Here is a 22,727-nt window from a genome sequence, read left to right as displayed (position 1 = left end):
CGATCGCGTGAGTGCGCATACATGGTTGCTCATCAGCGATCTTGTTTGCGTCGGCATTGTGTGCGCGTACTCAACTACCCAGGGAGTGCGGAATATCCGCAGCACGTGAATGAAGGGAAGTAAGGAAAGATTCCTCTTCGTCTTCTTCTTTCTTAATCTTTGCTGACCGCCCGTATCCCCCAGATGTCCGTTCAAATCTTGATTTTTCTCAGAGTATCCGGGAGGAAAAGAAAACTCGATTACCTGAAGTTTAATGATAAGAAGAAGATTGAAATAGATATCGAAATACATCACGTTCTTTTTTAATACAAGTTTTCACGTATTTATACAGTGTGTGAACACAAATATTTATGTTAGTATATTCTCCTAGATAAATTTTTTCAATATTTGGATTATTTATTAATTTTATTTTGTACTAATACTATGATTTTATTAAAAGAATAGTTAAGTTTAATCTTTCGTATTATAGGCTTTATTTAAGCATTTTTTTATATTAAACTTATCGATATTCTAAAAGTAAATGCAATCGATTTCTCTCTACTATCATTAACAATTCTCCGGACAAATATAGCGTTTAAGCTCAGTCAATATTACTCTAACACTCAAGAAAATGAGGAGACTTTGCGTTGTAAAGATTGGAAAGATTCTAAAATGGAGATCGATGGCGTGATCAGGTTATCCCAATCGAGCTGCTCGAATCGCAGGTTGGAAAACAAAGATCAGTTGGAAAAAGAAAAGATCCGGAAATGAAACGAGATTGGATGTAATGGCCCACTTCGGGAGTGGCGATGCCATCAGATATATTCCAGGGGAGTTAGGGCCAGGCAGATAGGACTTGTAGGTGGTCTACGCGTGGCTTAGAAGGCGCAAAACATCGCTGGAGGACATCGCGAGAAAGATAAAAATGAGGTTCTTGCGCGATAAGCGGAGCAACGAGACAAATGCACAGTGTCACATTGAACTGTTTGTGTCTCTCCTGGTTTTCGCCGTCGTTTTTTTTTTTTCTATCTGTCTGCCCTTCCTTCATCCGACCTTGTTCCACCGACCATTTCGTCTCTTGCCTCTTTAATGTCTCATACGCCTCTTTTCTTCGCCTTCATTCTCGTGAGATCCACGTATTGCCATCGCGCGCGGGGCGACTTGGGTCGCGCCAAGGGTGGTTCATCGTACTTTATTGCATCCTCCGGACAAATGATGATTGCAATTCCCTCTCAGAACTTGCCGCATTAGTCTCCGCGACACCGTTTGCTGATCAGCTAATTTTAAGATGTAGGACACGTGTTTTTAATAATTTAAACACATTACGATATGAAATTATTCGCGAAGCATGAACAACGCGAGTTACGCCAGAAAATCATAGAGATGTAAAATATATTCGCGAGAATTTTTTGTAAAATTTTAATTTTCGAGCTCAATTAGTTTACAATATAGTTTCAAAAAATACCAGGAATTTAGCGGATTGATGAAAGAAAAACAAATAATAGGGAAAAACATGGCGCGCACTTGGCTTCACATTTCCGTTGTGCGTCGAAATTTGTCGTTGCGAATACTCTGCTTTAATTTCCCTGGTCTATCGATTCTCGTCGACATGAGCGAAAAACGAGAACGCATTTCACGGACGTTACAACAGAGTGGCAAACGTGGCGCGGCATGACAAAAAAAAATTACCTCCGAAATCCACTTAATGCAATAAAAACGGTGGACATCAAAGGCGAAATCTCATTAACGAGGAAAAGCGCAAATATGCTTTTATCTGGAAAAAAAGCGCGAGCTCTTAAACAAATTGACAATAATAAATAGATATTCAAAAAATAATGCCTGCGTTGATTAAGGGAGATAAATGGCATTATAGTTACGATGAATATATAGTCCCTCAACTTCTTTTTACACGATAAAAATTTAAATGATAAAAGGATAGTAAATAAAATGGCTAATACGGTTGATGAAGAATTAAATAAATCACGTGATGTAAAGTATTTAATTCGCTTTTCCATGTGACGTCATGTTGCGTCTCGCTAATTTAAACTCGGAATGCATCATCATTCTAATCGTAACGCAAAATTATCGGATTCCTTCCCAATGTACAAACGTTCTTTCTGTTTGAGAACAAAAGTTACGGCCGATTGTGCCGACTAAAACGGCTCTGTTCCTGACATCCGCTAACTTTCGTGGGGAAAACAAAAAACGGGAACCGTGAAGAACGAACTCCGAAAGCTAGCAACTTGTCCATTTTCTGATGCCGGCGGCGCTCTTGCTGCCGAGATTCAATCAAACTTGCAAAGCTTTCGAGCGCTCGGCCGCCGAACTCTCGTTTCCGGATTACTCGCGAGTAAACAGCGACTACACGACCTCCACAGCATGCGACGTCGGGTGTCGATAAGAAGACGCCGAGGAAGAAGGCGCGGATGCCCGAACGCGGCGCGGCGGTATACTTGTCTATATACCCCCGCTTGGGGTACATTCTCTCTCTCTCGGAGGAGAGTTTGCGGAGGGAAAGTTAGCGGACGGAGGGAGGGATAGAGTGATGTGGACTAAGGGTGGAGTACTGTGGAAAATCAATGTGGTCATAGAAGAAAAGCGGGTGGGAGAGAGAGATAGATAGGAACCGAGGACAAGAGGATCCTTTATGTCGGGTCACGTCTTTAATATACCTCGCGTGGGCGGCGGTGCGGCTGCGGCAGCGGGGTTTAATCAATCTTCACGGCGAAGCCGCACGGATGCTGCATCCGTGAGAAACGTGCGGCACTAAGACTTCGATTAAGACCGATTGCGACGGAAGTTTACGGGGAGAAACGCGAGAATGTACCTGCCTGAACAATTGTCATGGCAGCAAAAGATTTTTACTTATCCTTGCAATGGACACCATTCTAAGAAACTCACGGATGACAAATTACTTTACTTTTTGTACTTTGTAGTATAGTATTTATGATTCATGGCCGTGACGAACATTTTCTTTGGTACAAAGCATTGCACAATTTTCTGTATTTTTTTTGAACGCCATTATAGTTATTCAATTGTATATTTTTTACCCTAAGCTTTCTAATATAAGTTATTGTTCTTTTCTTCCCTTTGGCGGATTTTTTCCCACTGCGTTTCATTATTTATTTCTTTGTTACAAAAAAACTTCTTACGAACGAGAATATGTACATTTATGCTAAATAGATTAATGAGTTTCTCTTTTTTGTGAATTTGCAGTCCGTGAAATTTATTGTTACTTTCGGCATGTCAGTTCTCCGACCTTTAAAAGTAGGGATAATTTCGTAGAAGTGGAAAGACCAATTTTTTCAAAGATATGAAAGTAAAGATTTATTTTACTTATTACAAATTTTACTTATCAATTAAAATTTAAAAAAGAATCTTAGATTAGAAATTTCTTGGATTTGTTACAATTAATTGTAAGAAATAGCGATTATTTATACATTAACATCTGCGATTTAACTCTCCTCCGTCTCATTATCTTTTTTTCCTTTTTTTAATTCAAATTTTATCTTTATAATGTTGATCTTGAAAATAATTTTAATTAAATTTCTTTCATTATTAATCTAATCTTCTTGAATTATTAATTTTAATCTTATGGACGACTATATAATCTTTTAGAATTGTTTATAATTTTTTTGGCTAAATAATGACCTGGAACATACTTATAAAATAAATAGATTTTTACTTTTAAAACAGAAACGTAATTTAAAGCAAAACACAAATCCTTAGGCCGTCTACTCAATAAATGTTATATCAAAAATATCGTCAATTGCCAAAAGATCATCTGTTATACCAGTAAACGATACGTCCGTCAGTCGGGAGAGTAAGCATTTCGCGAAAGTGCGAGATCCGCGTGAAAGAGCGAGGAGAAAGAGAGGAAATCAGGCTGAGGAGGCCAGGGACGAGAGAAGCGAAATGAGAGTCAGAACAGTCGGAGGTAGAGAGGGTATATAGGGGAGGTGCGAGAGAAGGAGTGACAGAGAGAAAAACACAGAGGCCGCGCTTCCCCCCGAGGGTCCTGGGATCGATCCCTGTGCAATTTCCCGCACATGTCCGCATTGATCTGCCCTCACTTGCCCCTGGTACCCACCCCTCAGCACTCAACCACCACCACCACCGCCGCCGCCGTCGCCACCGCCGCCACCACCGCCGCGCCGCTGTCAACCACCCTAAGCTTCTTCGGTGGTACCTCCGATCACCAAAACGCCTACCCCTAACCCTCGGTCTTCTCCCTTCGCTGCTCCCTTCGCGGACCAAAGTCATTTCAACTACGTCGATTCACCCTCTACTTTTTTTCTTAACGTGTCCGAGTTTCACGCACCCGCGGCTTAACGCACGCATGTCACGCGCGCTACACAGATATCATTCCCTTTGAGAGTCTCCGATATCGTTCTTTTTACGAGTTCGACAGGGATATAGATAATCATTACACATTTGTAGACATACGTAGCTTCTTCTGAAATGATTAACGCGCACATATTATAAATAATGTTTTCTTAATGCCTTTTTCGAATGCTTTTTTATGCTTTAAAATAATACCGAGAGCTTCTCTTGAATTACGAACTTTGAAGACCTTTCCATTCTGTTTTATATTTTGTTTTAATATCAATTTTTTACAAACCGTTTTGTTTTATATGTTTTTCGGTATGTTCTATTTTCTTTTGAAGCGTTTGCAAGATTCTATTGTTTCACGCAATCGTGGTTGGCAATCTCCTAAGGCAACATTCACTCCAAATACGTAAATCTGTCCTTTATTTCTTTCTAATGTGCCTGGAACGTGCGCACTCACGTCTTGACACACGCGCGTCACGCACAGCAATATCCACCCCCTTCAATGTCTTCCAATACTCTTTCTTACCCTTCCTCCGTACCTCCTTTATCCGTATCACGTATTTGCTTCGATCTCCTATTGTCTTAAATATATCTTTCTTCTGACATATAATCTTTCTAAAAATACGAGATCCCATTAGTTATTTTATAAATGTGTCCATAAATTGTAGGAATATTTTATTGCATTTACTTTTAAATTAAGCTTCGAAAAGCTTCGAAAAGAAGTTATTAAAATATTTGCCATATCTTAAGGAGTATAAAAACAATATCCTTTTACATATATTCGAAGAAAGCTTGTAAATTTAATACAGGAATTTTTTTTACGTAATGTAATTATTAGAAATTTTTTATTGTGATTAAAACTTAAAGTGTCCAATTCAAAACAGCAGATCTTATCTCTCGCTGAATGAATAAGTTTTTACTTCAGCTATCTTTATGCCGATCTTGTCTTCTCTCACTTTATGTCTCTATAGTTCCGTATTTTCTGTTATTGCCGCCATTGCCAAGCAATCTCAGTTTCATCCAGGCGGCTCCAGCCATCCGGTTGGTTCGTTCTAACTCTCCCCTTTACAAATCCAACGCGTCAGGACGAAAGTCGTTTTAACTATACAGCACAGCTTCCCTTCCGTTTCACTTCCTTAAATGTACTTTTTTGTACACGTGCGTCACACGCACAATGCGTTGTATCCTGATAGTTGGGAAAAACTTTCGACAGAGGACACGGTTTTTCAATTCTAGAAAAGGGACTCATCTTATTGTCTCGTCCCACGAACTTCTCTTCTCAGGAACAACTTTATAGGGCATCGGCAAATTATTTTTTCGTGTTGCTTTAGAAACTCAAACATGAGATGTGATATCTTTAAAAAAATTTGATTGAATTTATTTATATAATTAAAATGTTCATTATGTAAGGCATAGCTTACAATAAGCCTTTACAGGCTGCGATACATGGGGTTTGGACCATCTTACAGATTAATTATATTATTAAGACAAATCTTGATCTTACATTTTATTTTGAACTAATACGTTTAAATTAATCAATCTAGTATATTATAAAATTAAGTTCAATCGTAAAAAATAACTTGACAAATATATGATTGAATATAGATAGATTAATTTGAAAAATTAAGGGGATTTAGAAACCGCTATTAATAACAACGACAATTAAATATATGTGAAAATTCAAATTTTTTTACTTTGTCTTAAGATACGTGTTATTAGGCTAAACGCTAATTAAACTTGACTGCAAAGAGATCGGATACGGGTGCCAAGGTCAGAGACTTAAATGCCTCGATCAATTATTACGGGAGTCATGTAGTTCATGCAATACGAAACGCTACGCCCTTTACATCCCTGCTTCGCACGCGAGCAAATGAGCGAAAAGGCGAAAGTTAAATAAAAGTAACCTCATCGCAATGCGCGGAATATTTTTTTTTCCTATTCCCGAAGGAGTAGAAAACTCAAATTGCGTTGAGGGGAAGAGGCAACTACGCGGGCTATCTAAATTAAACTTTTCTACCCCTTCAGACTCTTTTCCTCTCTCTCGACGACTGCCATATATCAAACTACCTGTCATAAACCTAAGCCTTAAATCGTGCCGAATGCTGAGGTAACCAATCGTTAACAAAGCTACCACCGGAAGCCAGGTGTGATCACAGTTCTATTGAAGGTAGCAAAGCATTAAACGTGTATATTGGTGGATATCGAAATTTTTGAAAAAGTTCCTTTGAGTGCTACCGATTTTTCTCTCCCTCGAAAAATTGTTGATAAACAATAAATATATTTTTGAAACTGTTTATAAGAACTTATTTATAATTTAGAAAGAGAGAGCAAGAATAAACAATTTATATAAAATTTACAGTTCGAAAAGTTCCATGTATACGCGAAAAGCATCAAGATTTAAATTCCATTCTTCATTAGATTCCGCGCGAAAGCGCTGTGGAAAATTGCTGATGGTTGTTTCGCGCTTTGCCGCCGCAACATCGAATCGGATTTCGGTGTAGCACATCAAGGCTCGTTTCTCATTTCGGTAGTACTTCCAGGAATAGAAATTGCACCGCCGCATATCGATCCCTGTCTATATCTCCGCGTCTTTACCCTCAACGGGGATCGACGTTTTCGAGTTGCTCGCCCCTGCGGTAACGCGAGGCAGACGCGGAAGGACTTTCCCGGAAACCCGAAGACATCGATCTTCGGGCTCCCTTCGGCCAATCAACGTGCTGACTGCTTCTCGAGAAGCAGGTCCTCGTTAATGCAGCGCAATTCGTCGGAGCGACGCCGCTAATGGACTGGCGCAATCATCCTGGCTGGCTACCGAATCTCCCTTCCTGCTGACAACATTGATATCCTTTTCCCCGTGCTTTACGTTTCTTCGTCTTACTTGAAGTTTTTCGCAAAAATCTTGACGTTTGTCCGATCGCCGTATCATCTTCCCCTATTTTATTTTCTCTCCTAGGCAAAGGGTCTTAGACTCTCTTCAGTCATCTTTAGTCGTTTTCTCAGATGCTCGTGACGCTATAGAGTATTTGTAGCTGTAAAACGGATGTGAGAGTTGGCTAGTTTGGTAATTGTGATGTTCAAGTAATGATCTTTGATAATGCTTAGAATAATTAGACAAGTAGTCAGGATTACTGATATTATATGCGTTATAAGTAATATGTCTTCAATATATTATTGAATACATAAATCTTGAATTATTTGTAAATGCGTTAGGAAATTTCTATGACTTTAATTACGTATTAAATATTTTATAATTTCTTTAAATATTTTTTTATAATTTTTATTATTTTATTATAGAGTAATTAGAAAAATTATGATTCACTTTAGGCATTCTATTTTGTAATAAAACAAAATTAAGTCTTTGGTATAATTATAATATTTAATGAACAATTAATTTTATAAAAGTTAATAATAATAATAATATAATGGATTCCAATTTTGCCTTCTTATAAGATCTTTTAAATTAATGCAATTAAACTAAGCAAATTTAGAGATGTACATTCACATCTTCTCTCTTAATAAAATTAAAATATTATCTCTTATTTTACTCGCTTTAAAATCAGGTTAAGCGAGGAAAAAAGTTAATTCTTATTTCTCCAGCTGTCCCGCGGAACTTCTTACATTTTCTCCCGAGGTATTCCGTTTTGGAATTTCTCGAAGAAAATCACGTCTCTTCGTTTATTGTTCAAAATCTGTTATTGTTAGCATCTACTTTTTCTATTTTTACAGTTCTTCGTCATTCTAGCTCTCCTTTTCGGTCTTTTAATTTCTTCCTCCCGTTTCTCTCGCCTATCCCTCCGTATTTTGTCTTTCCGCTCATCGTTCTTTTCCGCACCCCACAGCCGTCTTTCCATCATTCTCTTCCGACCGATCGGCTCGGAGGTTGGCTGTAATCGGACGAACACGTACACCTTTCACTCTGATCGATCGAACCTGAAGTTTTAAGATTCCCTGACTGATCACCATCTTACCTGAATATATTTTACGCTTGAAAAAAAAAATAATTATGCGATGAAAATGCTTTGAATCTAACGAGATCCTAATTGGAAACTTTGCAAATAACTAAGTTGAGTATTTAACGATATTTGTTGAAACAGAAATGCGGACTCCTGTGAGTTTTATAATTTATGATTCGTGGGATTGCAAAATTTTTAGACTAAAACTTAAAAATCTAGATCGAATTATTGAACATTTATATAAGATATAATTAAGTTTCGAATATTTTAATAAAAATATTAAATAATGGTTTTGAGATTATTACGTACTTTTAATCATGTATTTCCGCGGAATATAATCGGACTTTGTGTGAACATTCTGTCGTGTGATAAAAGAGGAAAATGGGAAGCGAAAAGACCCGAGCTTAATGCTCTAGAAGCGATATGACCTTAATTCCACCCGAATTCTGGTGTAGCCCGATTGATATATAAATCATCGTGGAATACGGTTTCCCGCGATTCGCGTTATATATATATGCGGCTCTGTAACTCTAATAAATTGGTTTGTCATCCACCATAAATCAGCAAGTAGTTACATACTGCGATCCTCTTTTACACGATGTTCATAGGTTTAGTCGACAAAAGTTAATTTCGAAAATAGGATGCTCCGCACAGTTACATAAATATTATTAATCAAATTTCAGCTCAAAAATGTTATTTCTGCTGACGCGCTGAAAAATATGTTCCGTTAATTTTTTTAATTAAATGTGTTTTTGGTACAGAATTTTATTCGTTCAACGAACGTTACGACAACGGTTGTCCTTTTTTTACTGAAATTCCATTATCCTAAGTTCACAATAATTTTCAAAAATATACATGAAGCTTATTCTAGCAAAAATATTATATAGTCATTTATATCGTTATTAAATCATTAATCATTAATGATACAAAAAAAACCTTCGAAATATGATAGGTGTAGCGTAGGTGGGGATGGTTTTTGCATGAGTCGAATATCCATCACATGGTGAATCTACCACATCCTTCCCTTTTATGTAATGAGACGTGCACGAAAATGGGAGAGGCCTTATGCTTAGAGATTCGTAGGAAAGATAGTCGTAACGAGGCGTAGAGAGTGGATCAATACGAAGGTTCTTACGTAGTTCGCTTACTCTCGCTCTGTCTCTCTTCTTCTTACTCCACCCTTCTACTCTTCCTTATCTCTTTCGTCCAGGTCCTCTATTTCTCTCGGCTTCATCCTTATGCTCTCTCTCTCTCTTTCTCTGTTAGTTTGTCTCTTTCTCCCTCATCTTTTTTCTGTCTTTCTCTCTCTCTCTCTCTCTCTCACTCACTCACTCACTCAGTCTCTCTTTTCGAGAGCTTGATGTGCACGAAGACGAAGGCGAATGACGATGCTTGCCGATAGATCGAGTACGGTTATCTTCCATTTACTCCCTGAATTTCCTGTTTTATCTGTGAGATGCGCAAGAAGTGCGCCCGCGGCGACAGCCATTTTCCGAAAATGCGAAAATAATGCCGGGTTTGCGAGAGTGCGTTACGACGCCAGATGTTCGTTCGATTGTTAGCGACCGGAAGGCACCCGCGTCTCCACATGAGCGTGAGGTCGAGAAATTAAAAGAGATAGATGAACGACAAATTACAAAGATGCCTTGCGTATGCGACTCGTTTAGTCTAGGGCCATCGTTATTATATTTTGGATAAGAGACAACATCAAGTACAACAACAACAATAACAACACACCAAACATCCTACAACCGGGCATGCCCTGAGAGTACGAGAGTAGTACGCGTGCGAGTATGTGTACGCTAGAGCAGACTGAGGAATAGAGAGAGAAAGGAGAAGCAAGTGAGTGTGTGCATGATCGTTGTCGTGGAGAGAGAGAGAGAGAGACAGATCGAGCGCGAAAGTGCGCTCGAGGGTGCGGAGAGTGAATAAGGAAGAGGGAGAGTGAGCGCGATAGATGGAATATGAGAGAGAAAGTGAGAGACAGAGAGAGAGAAAGGAATCACGTGTGATTGGCTGCGTGTGTGTTCAGATACGGAGCAAGCGAAGAGGGAGAGCGACAGAAAGAAAGAACGAAAGGTTTAAACTAAACATGTGTGCCTCCGTACACTTGTGCCAATGTATATATGCTGTGTGTATGAGTCTGTGTGTATAATAGAGAGAAAGGAAGCATGATCGAGACATTGAAAGAGAGAAAGAGAGAGATAGAGATAGAGAGCATGAGAGAGGTAGTGCGAATGCGCGTGCATAGAGAACGCTAGAGAAAGAAAGAGAGAAGGAGAGATAGAGAGAGAGAGAAAGAGAGAAAACGTGGGAGGGACGGGAGAGTTGGCGAGAAAGAGCAAGGAAGGAAACAGTATCAACTGACGGGCATGTCCTGGTTGTAGGATCGGCGTTGCCGAAGAGGGAGGAGGCCGCGATGGCGGCCGCCGCCGCCACCGATACCACACAGGCGGTGGAGAATTTCGCGAGGATCTACACGGTACTGCGCCATGACGACAGGCCTCTATGCCGCTACTGCGGCCGTAGCTACTCGTCGCCGAGCAACCTGCGGCAGCACGTGAGAAACGTCCATTCGAACTGGCCGTCGCCGGAAACGTGGCCGCAATGCAACGTATGCGGCAAACGATGCAAGACCAAGCACTACCTGATCAATCATCAGCTGCAGGCGCACGGCATCCATCAGAGACCTAGCAACAATTCCGTTACCCAACAACAGCAACAGCATCAGTCACCGTCTTCGTCCTCGTTGCCATGAGTACGTTCAACGTCATCGCCCATCGTCGACGGCCGCTTAGAAACGCGTACAAATGCAATCAAATCCTCGCTGCTTGTCGAAAAGCTTTAGTGAATGTCGCGCGATTCGAAACGAGAGGGTTGCTACCCGCTTGATAAAACAGTTGGAAAATCGTAACGGGGATTCCCGTCACTGCCGCAACTGCAATCGTCGCCGTTGTGCTAGTTGCCCGTCTGAAATTTGTTTAATCCGTTTAGGGCCTTTCGTTCGTGATAGAACACTGTAGTCATTGTAGGTTTTATAAGCAGCAATGATAAAGCAGTAGGTACTATCTGAATACGATTTTTCGGGCATTAATGAGAGATGGTGATTGATATTACATTTTACACAGTAGTTTCTATATCTATATCGCAAAAGGGTTTTAATCAAATTTTTTTCTATACAATGTTATCCGTTTTATTATCTAAAATTTTATTATCTAAACTGTTGTATTGAGTGTAAAAAATGAAATTTTTATTTCTATCCTATCCCTATTATGCATAAAATATATGATTTTACAATCTACTCGGAATAATATATTATTCATTAGCATCATCTCATTTATCTCGATATTTGATATGTCACATCGAGATTCAGTATTGATAACATTGTAATCTTAACAATACTTTTACAAAATTGACTGAAACAAGATATTAATAAGAGAATAGAAACAGGGCGAAGACTTTAGCCTATTTGATGCATACGATTATTTTCGACCGCGACAAATGAATTAATGCAGTTATCGAACTAGTAGTTTGAATAGTTCTTATAATGCGGCAGATAAAACATAAATATAACGCGAAAATGACAGCGTTATGTCAAAACAGTGAGATTTATATGGCAAAATCATCGATCGTTTCGACGTTGCGCCTAAAATCATACATCAAACTTAATGTATACGAAACTGAAGTATACTGATTGTGAGTGTATACGAACACTGACCGAAAACATGATCTTAACAATTATACGAACGCATAATTATAATTAACGTGATAAAAGATTTTTGAAGAACTTGGCATACTCGATTAGCATGTTTGCGAATTTAGAACCTCGAACACCTCCGCCACCTTTTGCCGAAAATCCAGCTATTTGTAGTAAAAAAATCATTCAATTATATTAATATTCCTATTTTCCCCCCATTTAAAGAACATGATTAAATGGCAATGTTAATTGTCCACATTCTCTTGCACGATGCCAGACTCCTTCCAACCACATTGAAGTAAAGGGCAATTATCCAGTAAAAAAAAATCTTAACAATGTCGCATTTTTTTGTTTTGTAGAATTTGATTTGGATCGAGTTCATTAGAATCTAAATATCCCAGTTATTATATGTCAACATCTGTTATAATCTCAAATTATGTGACGTGTATCTATTTGTTATGAATGTTTCGGTACTATACCGAAAGTAATGAGAGATTTCTCAAGTATTTTCATGGCGTAATGCAATTTTCATGCTGAACTTTTGGAGATTATCTTACAATATGTGAAATTATTCGAATACATAGTGATAATTAATATCAGAAATATCACAAATAATATACGAATTTGAAAACGAATTAATATAACTGAAATTATATTAATTTTTTTTTTAAACAGTAATGAAATAATAATTTGTAACGAAGTAATTATTATTTCTGTTTTTCATACTGAAGTGATATGATAAATATTTTTTAAAAGCATTTTATAATAAAATTATCACTATATATTCGTATTAATAGACACCTTACGCTGATGGTCACCCGTACCAATAACAATTAGCAATCGGTTGATTCCAAAAATAGTAAGAGCACGATATAATAGTAACCGCTGCGGGAAATACCCCTAGATGTTGAACACCGTTGGGTCGAGGTTGGGCGCGTAGCATTATCCGCGTTTAGCTCGGGGTGGGATTATGGTGGTGGTGGCTGGTGGTAACGTTGGTGTGGTGGTGGTTGCAGATCACGGGCTTGATGAGGCAGAGGGCGCGGCTTACCACCACCACCACAGCCATCACCAGCAACATCATCGGCATCGCCATCATCATTCACTATCCGTCCCTTCTCCTCACCACCGTCATCAGGCGCAACTGGAAGACGACACATCAGTTAACCAATCTTCCACCACCACGGCCACCACGACGCCCAGCAAATACCAACGTGGCCAGCCGGACTTCAGGCAGCAGAGATTATTGCGGGAGCACCATCGGCAGCACGGTTACAGGTGTCCCCTCTGCTGCAGGATATTGCAAGATATCAGCGCCATGAGGGCGCACTTGGACCATCATTATCCAAGAGATTCACCTACTTGTCCCGTTACTTCCTGCGCCAAAACCTTCTCCCATCCTAACAGTGTCAGAAACCATATGCGGCTGAAGCATCCAGTGCAGTGGGATCAGATTAAAACTTTGAGGTGGACCTACGTCTGATGAACAAGCGAGGATCAGTAGAACTCTGATCGTGTGTCATAACTTCGATCTTTCCCAGAACTATTTTGCCAAAGAAACTTTGCTTTTTATTTTCCGGTGTGGCCCTGCAATTCTTTGTGTGAGACAACTGTGCGGCGATAATGAGTAATAATTTAATAGATTACGGCAGACTTTAGTTGAAAATTGCTGTTGATATTATTCTAGCAGAAGAGATAATCTAATATAGGTTCAATTTAATCAATTAATTTAATTAACCCAATATTGCAAAGATTATAACTTATACGATATTTAATATCTTAATAAATTAATTGTTAATATATTATTAATAATTACATTAATAATTATATTAATAATTATGTATGAGAAAAAATAACGTATTTAATGAAATCTGCATTTAGATATCAAAATTGACAATCATTCCTTGTACAATATAAACTTTAGGCTTGCTCATTTAACATTTCCATAATAAGAATAAATATCATATTAACATCAAATCGAGCTTGTTATCGCCGCGTAGACTATTTTAGATGAATGTTGGAAGAGAGTCTGGTCGACGGAAGTTGGGTTCTTTATATTCTGCAAATATTGAAATATCGAGAGACGCAAACGAAATTGATAAACGCGTTGATAAGAACATGCGAATTAGCTGGGAGAAAATCCAACATGTGTCCCGGCGTGGTAGGAAATGCGCAAAGTTAAAAATCGTACTTTAGTGCTTTATTTCGAAACTAACACACACGCACCCACCGTGAAGTTTATCCCTGAAAAGCGCACACTGTACATATGCGAGAGATTATATCGACAAAGGAGAGAATCTATAAATATATATATGAAAAGCTATTATATATTGAGCATATATATGTATACATAAAGAGATATGCATAGAGTTGATTTTGTATAATATGTACGAAACAGTATTTCCTGTAGAGCCTGAAGCGTAGATCACGCCGCGTAGAGAATGAAGCGATGCACTTACATACTGCGACATCCGGCGTACGCCGGACATCGATATAATTAGATTACGTATCTAAGAGAGAAAACAATGTTCCTCTAAGCTGAGTAAGCCAGCCTTATGTTAAATAACGTAGTTTTAAGAGTGTAGAAACTGAACAGAGAGAAAGAGAGAGAGAGAAAAAGAGAGACGAGCGCACGAGCTGAAGACCGCAACGATGCTGAGTGCGATCGTCTCTAAAGATCCGTTTGCTCTAGCGATCGCGAACTTGCGACGCGACGTGTGAGAGAGATGCTAGCGCGCATACGCAAAATTGCAGATCTGTATGAGCGAATGGATCGCGAGAGAATACGTCGACCAGAGGTACGGTCGCTTGACAATGCCTAGCCTTATTTTTCTACGTCTTACGTTTCATCAGTATTCCTTAGGTCAAGAGTGCCCCAAAAGACGTTACGTTTCGAGACCGCGCATACTAGAATACGCCGCGAATAAACACGAGGAAGTATATTTATATATATTTCTGTGAACGTACGAGTTGTCGGTTGCGGATCTCGAAGGAAAATAGAATACGGCAACTAATTATGATCGTTTCTAAGATGAAATTTGCACAAAAATTCACGCAATGTGTTACGTACGCGATACATAGTTTAGATAACTAGACGCTGCAAAGTATCCGCGCAACAAAGTATCTTTCTCATTAAATATTATTTATTATCGATTCTTCTCTTCCTGGCTGACAGCTCGTACCATGAATAATGTATAGAATACCGTACATACTATTTTAGCAGATACTAGCTTCTATATATATATATATATATACACATAAGACGTACGAAATAAAGTCTATACTATTTAAGTAATGCTTTGTACAATAAAAAGTACTCAGAGAAATCCAGAGTGTTATATATATTTCCACAATTTCTTGTGAATTCTTATAACATTATTGATTACACGACAATCGTGCAATCGATTTTAGAAGGCAAATAGTTAATTTTACATAACTCCCTTATCGTATTATCTTGATATTTATATATAAGTAGAACTTTTTTGTTTTATCTGCGGTTTTCCATTTTTTTTATTATCTTTCTCAACTCAATAACATAATATTTTATAGAAAATTTTATAGACGATAAATTCTGTATTTTAATTATTTACAAAAGTAATTTTATATTAATTGATTGGCCTGAAGGAAAGATAAAGGCAGAATAAAATTTAAAATGTCGATGCAAACCAAAATTATCCCTATCGAAAAATCATTGTTAATCAATTGCCTATTGGTTAAATAATCCAACAGTTTTTCTTCTATAATGAAATACATAAACATCTCACACGTCTGTCATTTATTTGCAGTAGTCAATCGACGAAGTCTGGATATGATTCGGGTTCGTGCAACGGATCCTAGGCCTTGTCCGAAGTGCGGAAAGATGTATCGTTCAGCACATACATTGCGCACTCATTTGGAAGACAAACACACAGTCTGTCCGGGATACCGCTGTGTCTTGTGCGGCACAGTGGCGAAGTCGCGGAATTCCCTACATTCTCACATGTCGAGACAACATCGGGGCATCAGCACGAAAGACCTTCCAGTTATGCCGATGCCCAGTAAATTCGATCCCGAGTTGGCGTCCCGTCTCTTGGCCAAGGCAGGAGTCAAGGTGAGTCCGGCTGAACTACGCGCACGGGCCAGTCCAACGGCGTCTCGAAGAAGTGACATGAGGTTGGAACCACCTCGTGCAGGCGCGTCCGAAGCTGACAGCTGCGGCGGTGATGATCCGGAAGATCTTACCGTGCCCCTTAGTCTTAGGTACAGTTCGCCAATTTCGAACACCGTCATTACTAAGGTAAGCGGGAACAGCAACAGTAGCACCAATAGCAAGAATTCGACGCTCGCTGTCAAGTCCCTGGATTCTATGCATGGTAATGGCGACCTCAACATGGCACCATTGCTCCCACACGGCAGCCATCATCCAGGCCACAATACCAGTGCGATTGTTGGACACTCGCCCCTCTTGGACACCTATTTGCAGCTTATTGCAGAGAGCTCTGGTCTATCGACGATAGGACTTAATCCAGAGCATGCGGCCGCCGCAGCAGCTAAGTTGCGTATGAGTATTGAAAAGCACGGCGGTCGTAGCTTGGAGGATTATCCTATGATCGGCAGAGACGAAGGTCGAGGCACTGCAGTTGTCCACGAGGACAGACAGGAATATGGCAGACACAGTGGACTTGTCGACGAAGTGGATTCGTCAGGTGCGGAGGACGACGAGTTTAGCGAGAATGAGGAGCCAGACGTGATAAAGTCAGAAATGTTAAAGTCAGAAGTAAAAAAAGATTAGCTCCTCCCTCTTAGAATAGCTAATGATTACAAAAGGCATCATCGAAGTTACTGATAATTCTTCGAGATGATCTACGGCAACATAAATTGACGACAATTTATGGTTAATGAAGAAAGAGGAGGTAATATGTGCCAGATCGTCCATCCGAGAAATCGACCGATGATTCTTGTTTCTTATTGCGTGCTATTGTTACGCGGAATGGTTTGTGAAGTCTATTGGATGTCAGACATGTTTAAAGAGTTAAAAAGTCTCTGAAATATTTTAGAGACCATAGGCCGACCATACAAACGATGCGTGGACAAGCTTGCTTGTTGGACTAGAGTCACTTAATTGCCACTACGACAAGTAAGCTCTCATATGTATATGTGCAAAACCGTGTACATATACAAACACATATACGCGCGCGCACACACATATATACATACAGACACACACATACGTACACACGCGCGTAACGCGTATACGCGAAGAAGCACTTACATATATGCCACAAATATTCCATCCATCTACCTCAGTGCACATAATAGATGATAGAACAGACTAAGTCGAATCTCAGTAGATGAAGAGAAGATGAAGTACGCCGTTGGATCGCAGAATAACAATGATCACAAGGTTTGACGATTGCTGCAAGTCTCGAGATATTGAACATGATGATTAGGGAAGGCAATTTTGCTGTTTATTTCAAAAGTTTAAGCGACTTGAAAATTTGAAGTGCTAATTAACGATATTTGTTATTATATTATCATTATTATGAATGTTCAATACATGGTTAGATATATTACTTGGATTTATAGAAACATTAGACACGCAAACGACATTTAGCTACTTAAAAATTATTTTTATTTGGGTAACGCGCGTAACGATATAATGTCATGCCGTATTTATTAGATGCACCAGATTAACACATTGATATATGGATTATACGTTAAACATACATATGAATGGCACTCAGTTTCATGAAAAATTCTGCAGGAAGTCAAATATTTTTTTCATAATTTATTTTTTTGCTATAAAACAAAAAAAAACCATTATTGGACGACAAGACTTTTCACGACAATTTTGTTATTTTTTATTTAAATGACGATTTATTTAAATGGCTTTCTCGAAAACAAAGTCATTTGTATATGAATGCTTCGTGTAACGTGGTGTCAATGTGTTAATAATGTTTAATGCACTTACAACTGTTTCTGCTCGCAAAGAATAAAAAATATTGGTGTGGATCGTAAATATCCACAAGCGGTTGCGAGCGCACCGAGAACCATTATAGACTTTATTCACGATATAAGTACGGTAATAATTATATTTCAGTCTTGCTCCAATTAAATATTCTTCGGTGAAACTTAAATACAATTGTTCACATCATCAGTTTGTTCAAGTTTCGATAATATAATATATGATAATATAATATCATTGAATTTTTTAGATAAATATTTTGTCAGAAAAGTACCATATTTTTCTTTAACTTTACGATAATAAATATAATTACCTACGTGATCCGTTAAAGTGCTCAAATAGGTAGTTATAAAGTGCATCTACTTTTCAAAAAAAGGCCAATTTATTTGAATTGCAGTTTGTTACAAAGAGAAAATGCCTTTTTTTAAACAAGTAACATATCCTCTAAGAAAAATTGGGGAATTCTGTAAAAAGCGTGTACAATTAATAATTTTGCAATTTAATTAAGAAATACTGTTTTAATACCTAACATATTTAAAGATATATTAGGTATTAAATAACACAATATATTTTTAATACTAATTATATAATTTATCAAACGGACAAGTAACGTCATTTTGAAGAAGCTGTAACACAATCATTATATTTACGTAAACTAAAAGATGATTAATTTAACGGAACAAGACTGGAGCACAATTAAACCGTTACCACATCAGTAGTGAATAAAGCCTTAATGCGATTATACACACGCGTAAACATCTCGCAACACATTCGATATTTAATGAATTTTTTGGATTCAGAGAGCATTTGTTTTCTTGAGTTAATTTTTTTATTGAATATTCAATATCAGATGAATCCAGAGAATTACTGAAAGAGTACCTCATTTTGACGTCGACTACATGCGTCGATTGACTTAAGATTTAACTTAATGCGATTGATTTTCACTAAATACGGCGATTGGCGATTTGCTGCTTGTCTCCTGTTTTTTAAGGAATTTAAAAAGGCAAGGGAAAAATTCAATACGGAATGATAATCCCACTTTAGTTTGTCTTTGGCCTTACCCTTTCATCCTATCATCTCCTCTTGCATGCAACATCCCTTTTGGGACAAGTATTTTAGGCTTGCCATGACGTAAGTTAAGTAGTGATTTAAGTTCAGAATATTGATTGTTGTTGATAGGGGGGAAAATACAATAGTTATCATATGTCAGGAATAAAATGTTAGGAATAAAATCGGCGCGGTTTTCGAGATTGTATAATTGCACCAATTAATAACGGAGTATGGCGATTAAACTTATTCCGCGATCTCGCGACGAGAGACTGGTACGTTTAAACGTGAATTGCGTTTTAACGCACGGCGTCTCGAACAACGCGACGAATATTTGATCATTTGTTGCTTGCGCGCACGTAATGTTCTTAGCGCGACAGAAACTTTTCTATTATCGCGAGGCGTAGGGAAAAGTTAATTTACCGGATGATTCGCCGCTAAACGCGCACGACACGGTATGTCGTGAAATTGTTCCTACTAATATATATAATTCATAAGTTCATTTCATTGACAACATATATAGATTCTACGTATATGATAATAATAGGAATACACACGCGTATATGTGTATTCTTTATATATGCGTATAAAGAAGGAAAGAGAAATCTAGCAATATGTAGCAGCGTGGCGCGGGTCAAGCGCGAAAATGTTGACAAATTGGTGTTTTCTCTACAGGATAGAATCTTTGCCGTGTTTGTGGTCGATTGTTTAATCAATCGAGCTGCGATTGTGCATCGTATCTTTGGCCCTTGGTGCATGTTTCAATATGTGACTTACCACATAAACTTGGTGATCGATCTCTGTGTGTATTTTTCACAAAAAGAGAAGTTTTAACGCCGGGGATTGTAACGTGAGTCAAGCATGAAGCAATTTGGAATTTTTGCATGAAAAATTACCGTAAATTCTAGCATAAAATTCTGCGCAAGAAATTGATCATATTAAAATAACAATATTGTCATGTCTGTATAACGCAGAAAAATTATGAACTATACGGCGATCGCGTATCGCTATTGGACATAAACTTAAAAAAGCATAAAAAATTGAGGAGTCAAATAAAAGTTAATTGAGACTTTAATCGACTATACTGGCAATGATTATAATCGTGGCTGAGGTAATATTTTTCACAATAAATTTAATTATTTAATTAAAATGCTTATATATTATAAACATCTAAAATTACATCAATTTTAGAATGACCAGAATCTTTGGTCGAAACGGGGTGACGATTTGTCACGAAGATTATAATCATTGCCGGTATAGTCGATTAAAATCTTAATTAGGTTAATTATTGATTGGCGAAGTAAATGTTACTCGGTGCAAATAGAAGTTGTATAAAAAGTTGTATAAAATGTTGTATAAAAAGTCAAGTTATAAAGAGTACTAGCAGCTGTTTAACAATCAAGTCAAACAAATCATAGAAAAAAATAGAGTTACCGCGTTTTATAAATTAAATTTCTTCTAACAAAATCTGTCATTAGCGTTGGTTTTGCAAGTAATACCATGACCGCTGGTTTACCCTACAAACTGTATAGTTTCAGCTACAAAGATTTTATTACTAAGGATCAAGATTGGGTACCGTAGGAGCATGCATATTCTTGCCTTGGTTTTTGAGTTCCATCGCGATAGTGGATTTATAATTCAATGTCAGAGAAATGTAAAAGATCTTTTATAGATCCCGGCGTTTAAGTCGCGTATTAACAGTTCGGTTACTAGAAGGCTCATAGAATATGGATAGTTACTCCGATCATATTGTCAACACGTATAGAGATTGCTATTCGTTTTAGCTATTTGCCTATATTGATTGTCAATATCAAGCGCGGTTAACAGATTCTGTTACAATCTAATATAATAACATACTAATTAACTTTCGTTTTAGCGGAAACATGTTCACTGCGCGTACTTAAATTTTGTATCTCAATTCGAATTCTAGCTATCAAGTTCTACTAAATGTTGAAACGAAAAATTCAGGAGTACTTTATTGTACTAAAACTATACGAATTATTGCGGGAATTATAGACGATTCTGATATAAAAAGTATCCCGAGAGTCCAGGAGAATAGAAGATGTTGCATTCTTTGTCACTTCTTTCCTTAGAGCGAGAGATGGATCGGCATGTCCGATGTATGAATTCTACGCCGAGTCTCAACGGTGTCATGTATCGTGATTTTCATTGATTTTAGAACACGATTCCTTACAGTGATAGCTATTATCTATATAAAGTCTCCAAATCCGAGAAAATAATGTTATTATAGGAAAAAAGACGGATGTACCAACAGGTTTCGTGTAAACTACGAAAAAATAAATATTTTCACAGATTCCAATCCGTTATCTAGAATAGATGATGACGTTCTCGACTAGTTATCGACTAGTTAACTTGATTTTCTATTTTATATTGAAGAAGTAGCTATTGGAAAATGAAAATTTCAGCCGGAGATAAGAAAAAGATGTTTTCAACCGGGAATGGTTATGGCAATTTCCGTCATGCCTTTTAATTTTTCAATGTTTTTATTATTTTTTAACATTTGACGAAACAGATGTTTGTTGTTGTATAGAAAAGATAATCGCGTCAGATTCAAGAATTGATGCTTATTCATATATTAATGCTGGATGCCTGAAACCTGCTCAAATTGGCCTAATTGGGCTATTGCTAATAATAAACTTAATCCAGCATAGATAGAAATCCTAAGGGATAAGTATGCGATTAGCAAAAGTTCATTCTAAAGGTACATGGTGAAATCGACGGAAGATTGTCGCACCTGAACCTGTTTAATATCTTTGGATTAATCCTGCGCCTCATATGTTTTAATTAGAGAATTATCAGGGGAGAGAATTCCAAAAATATGAGGTTCCATACACAGTAAGACAGAATCTAAAAAGATGGCACAAATTTAGAAAGTTGAACTATTTAATTTTTTTCTTATGTTTACTTTTTTAGTTTTCATAAATACTTACAAAAACTTTACTTATAAAAACTGTACATATTAATTATAATTCTTTATATACGCGGCATTTTTATTTAAAATCTTTTCAGTGTTATTATAATGATGAATAAAAATTATATGCATTTACGAGTACATCATAAATAAGATTTTATTAGAATAAAATATGTCAAAATTTCAATTATAAAGGAATCATAAAGGAATCATTTAAATAATTCTTATTTATTATTTTGTAGCGATATATATGTGCAATAATAATAAATTAGTTTTCAATTTTCAAACTAATTTTTGCAAAAATAAGTCATATATTTTAAGTTAAAAGTATACATTAAAAATGTACATACCTAATGATCCATTTGATGATGATGAAGATAATAATAATAATAGTAACTTTACTGTACATATAGCATGCTAGATGAATATTGTAAGAGTAAGAAGAGAGAAAAGTGAAAAGTGATTTAAAAAAAGGGGGAATAAAAATACAAAAAAATTAAAAGATCTGAAAAAAATGTGGAGACTCAGACTGCCCGGCGCTTGACAGTTTTGTTCATTGTATAAAAAATCTTTTGAAATACATCTTTTGGCAGCATACTACTCGTTCTATTGCGCGGTTACCATCGCAACGAGATAACATATCACACCTCCTAATTATTTGTATACAAATTCAAACACACCAAAAGATGAAATCCGAATCAGCGTTACAAAATTAGACCACACTATTAATTAGGCACATTATTTTACATAATTAGAAAAACTGATAATTATACCAGCTTTTGGCGCCACTATTTACTATGAATTCTACAACACTGCATAAATCAGCTTTTTGCAAGTAATTTA

At 37.4% G+C, this 22,727-nt stretch overlaps 1 protein-coding gene across 5 annotated transcripts in view; it reads left to right on the top strand.

The window, feature by feature from the left end:
• LOC112451620 (protein abrupt-like) overlaps window positions 1-18,407 on the top strand; it is an 83,122-nt gene extending 64,715 nt beyond the window's left edge. For 2 of the 5 annotated variants that reach the window (XM_025011349.1, XM_025011348.1), the window contains one exon: window positions 15,747-18,407. In XM_025011349.1, the coding sequence (XP_024867117.1) occupies window positions 15,747-16,732 (986 nt within the window). In that variant the 3' untranslated portion in view covers window positions 16,733-18,407. Of the gene's footprint in view, window positions 1-10,651; window positions 11,449-12,977; window positions 13,744-15,746 lie in introns of those variants that run through there. The other 3 variants (XM_025011353.1, XM_025011351.1, XM_025011352.1) reach the window with 3 other exon arrangements.
• The last annotated feature ends 4,320 nt before the right edge of the window (window positions 18,408-22,727 follow it).

Source organism: Temnothorax curvispinosus, unplaced genomic scaffold (assembly GCF_003070985.1).
Source record: "Temnothorax curvispinosus isolate PA1 unplaced genomic scaffold, ASM307098v1 QBEX01002414.1, whole genome shotgun sequence".
Taxonomy (NCBI): Eukaryota; Metazoa; Arthropoda; class Insecta; order Hymenoptera; family Formicidae; genus Temnothorax; species Temnothorax curvispinosus.
This window is presented reverse-complemented; position numbering and strand designations above follow the sequence as displayed.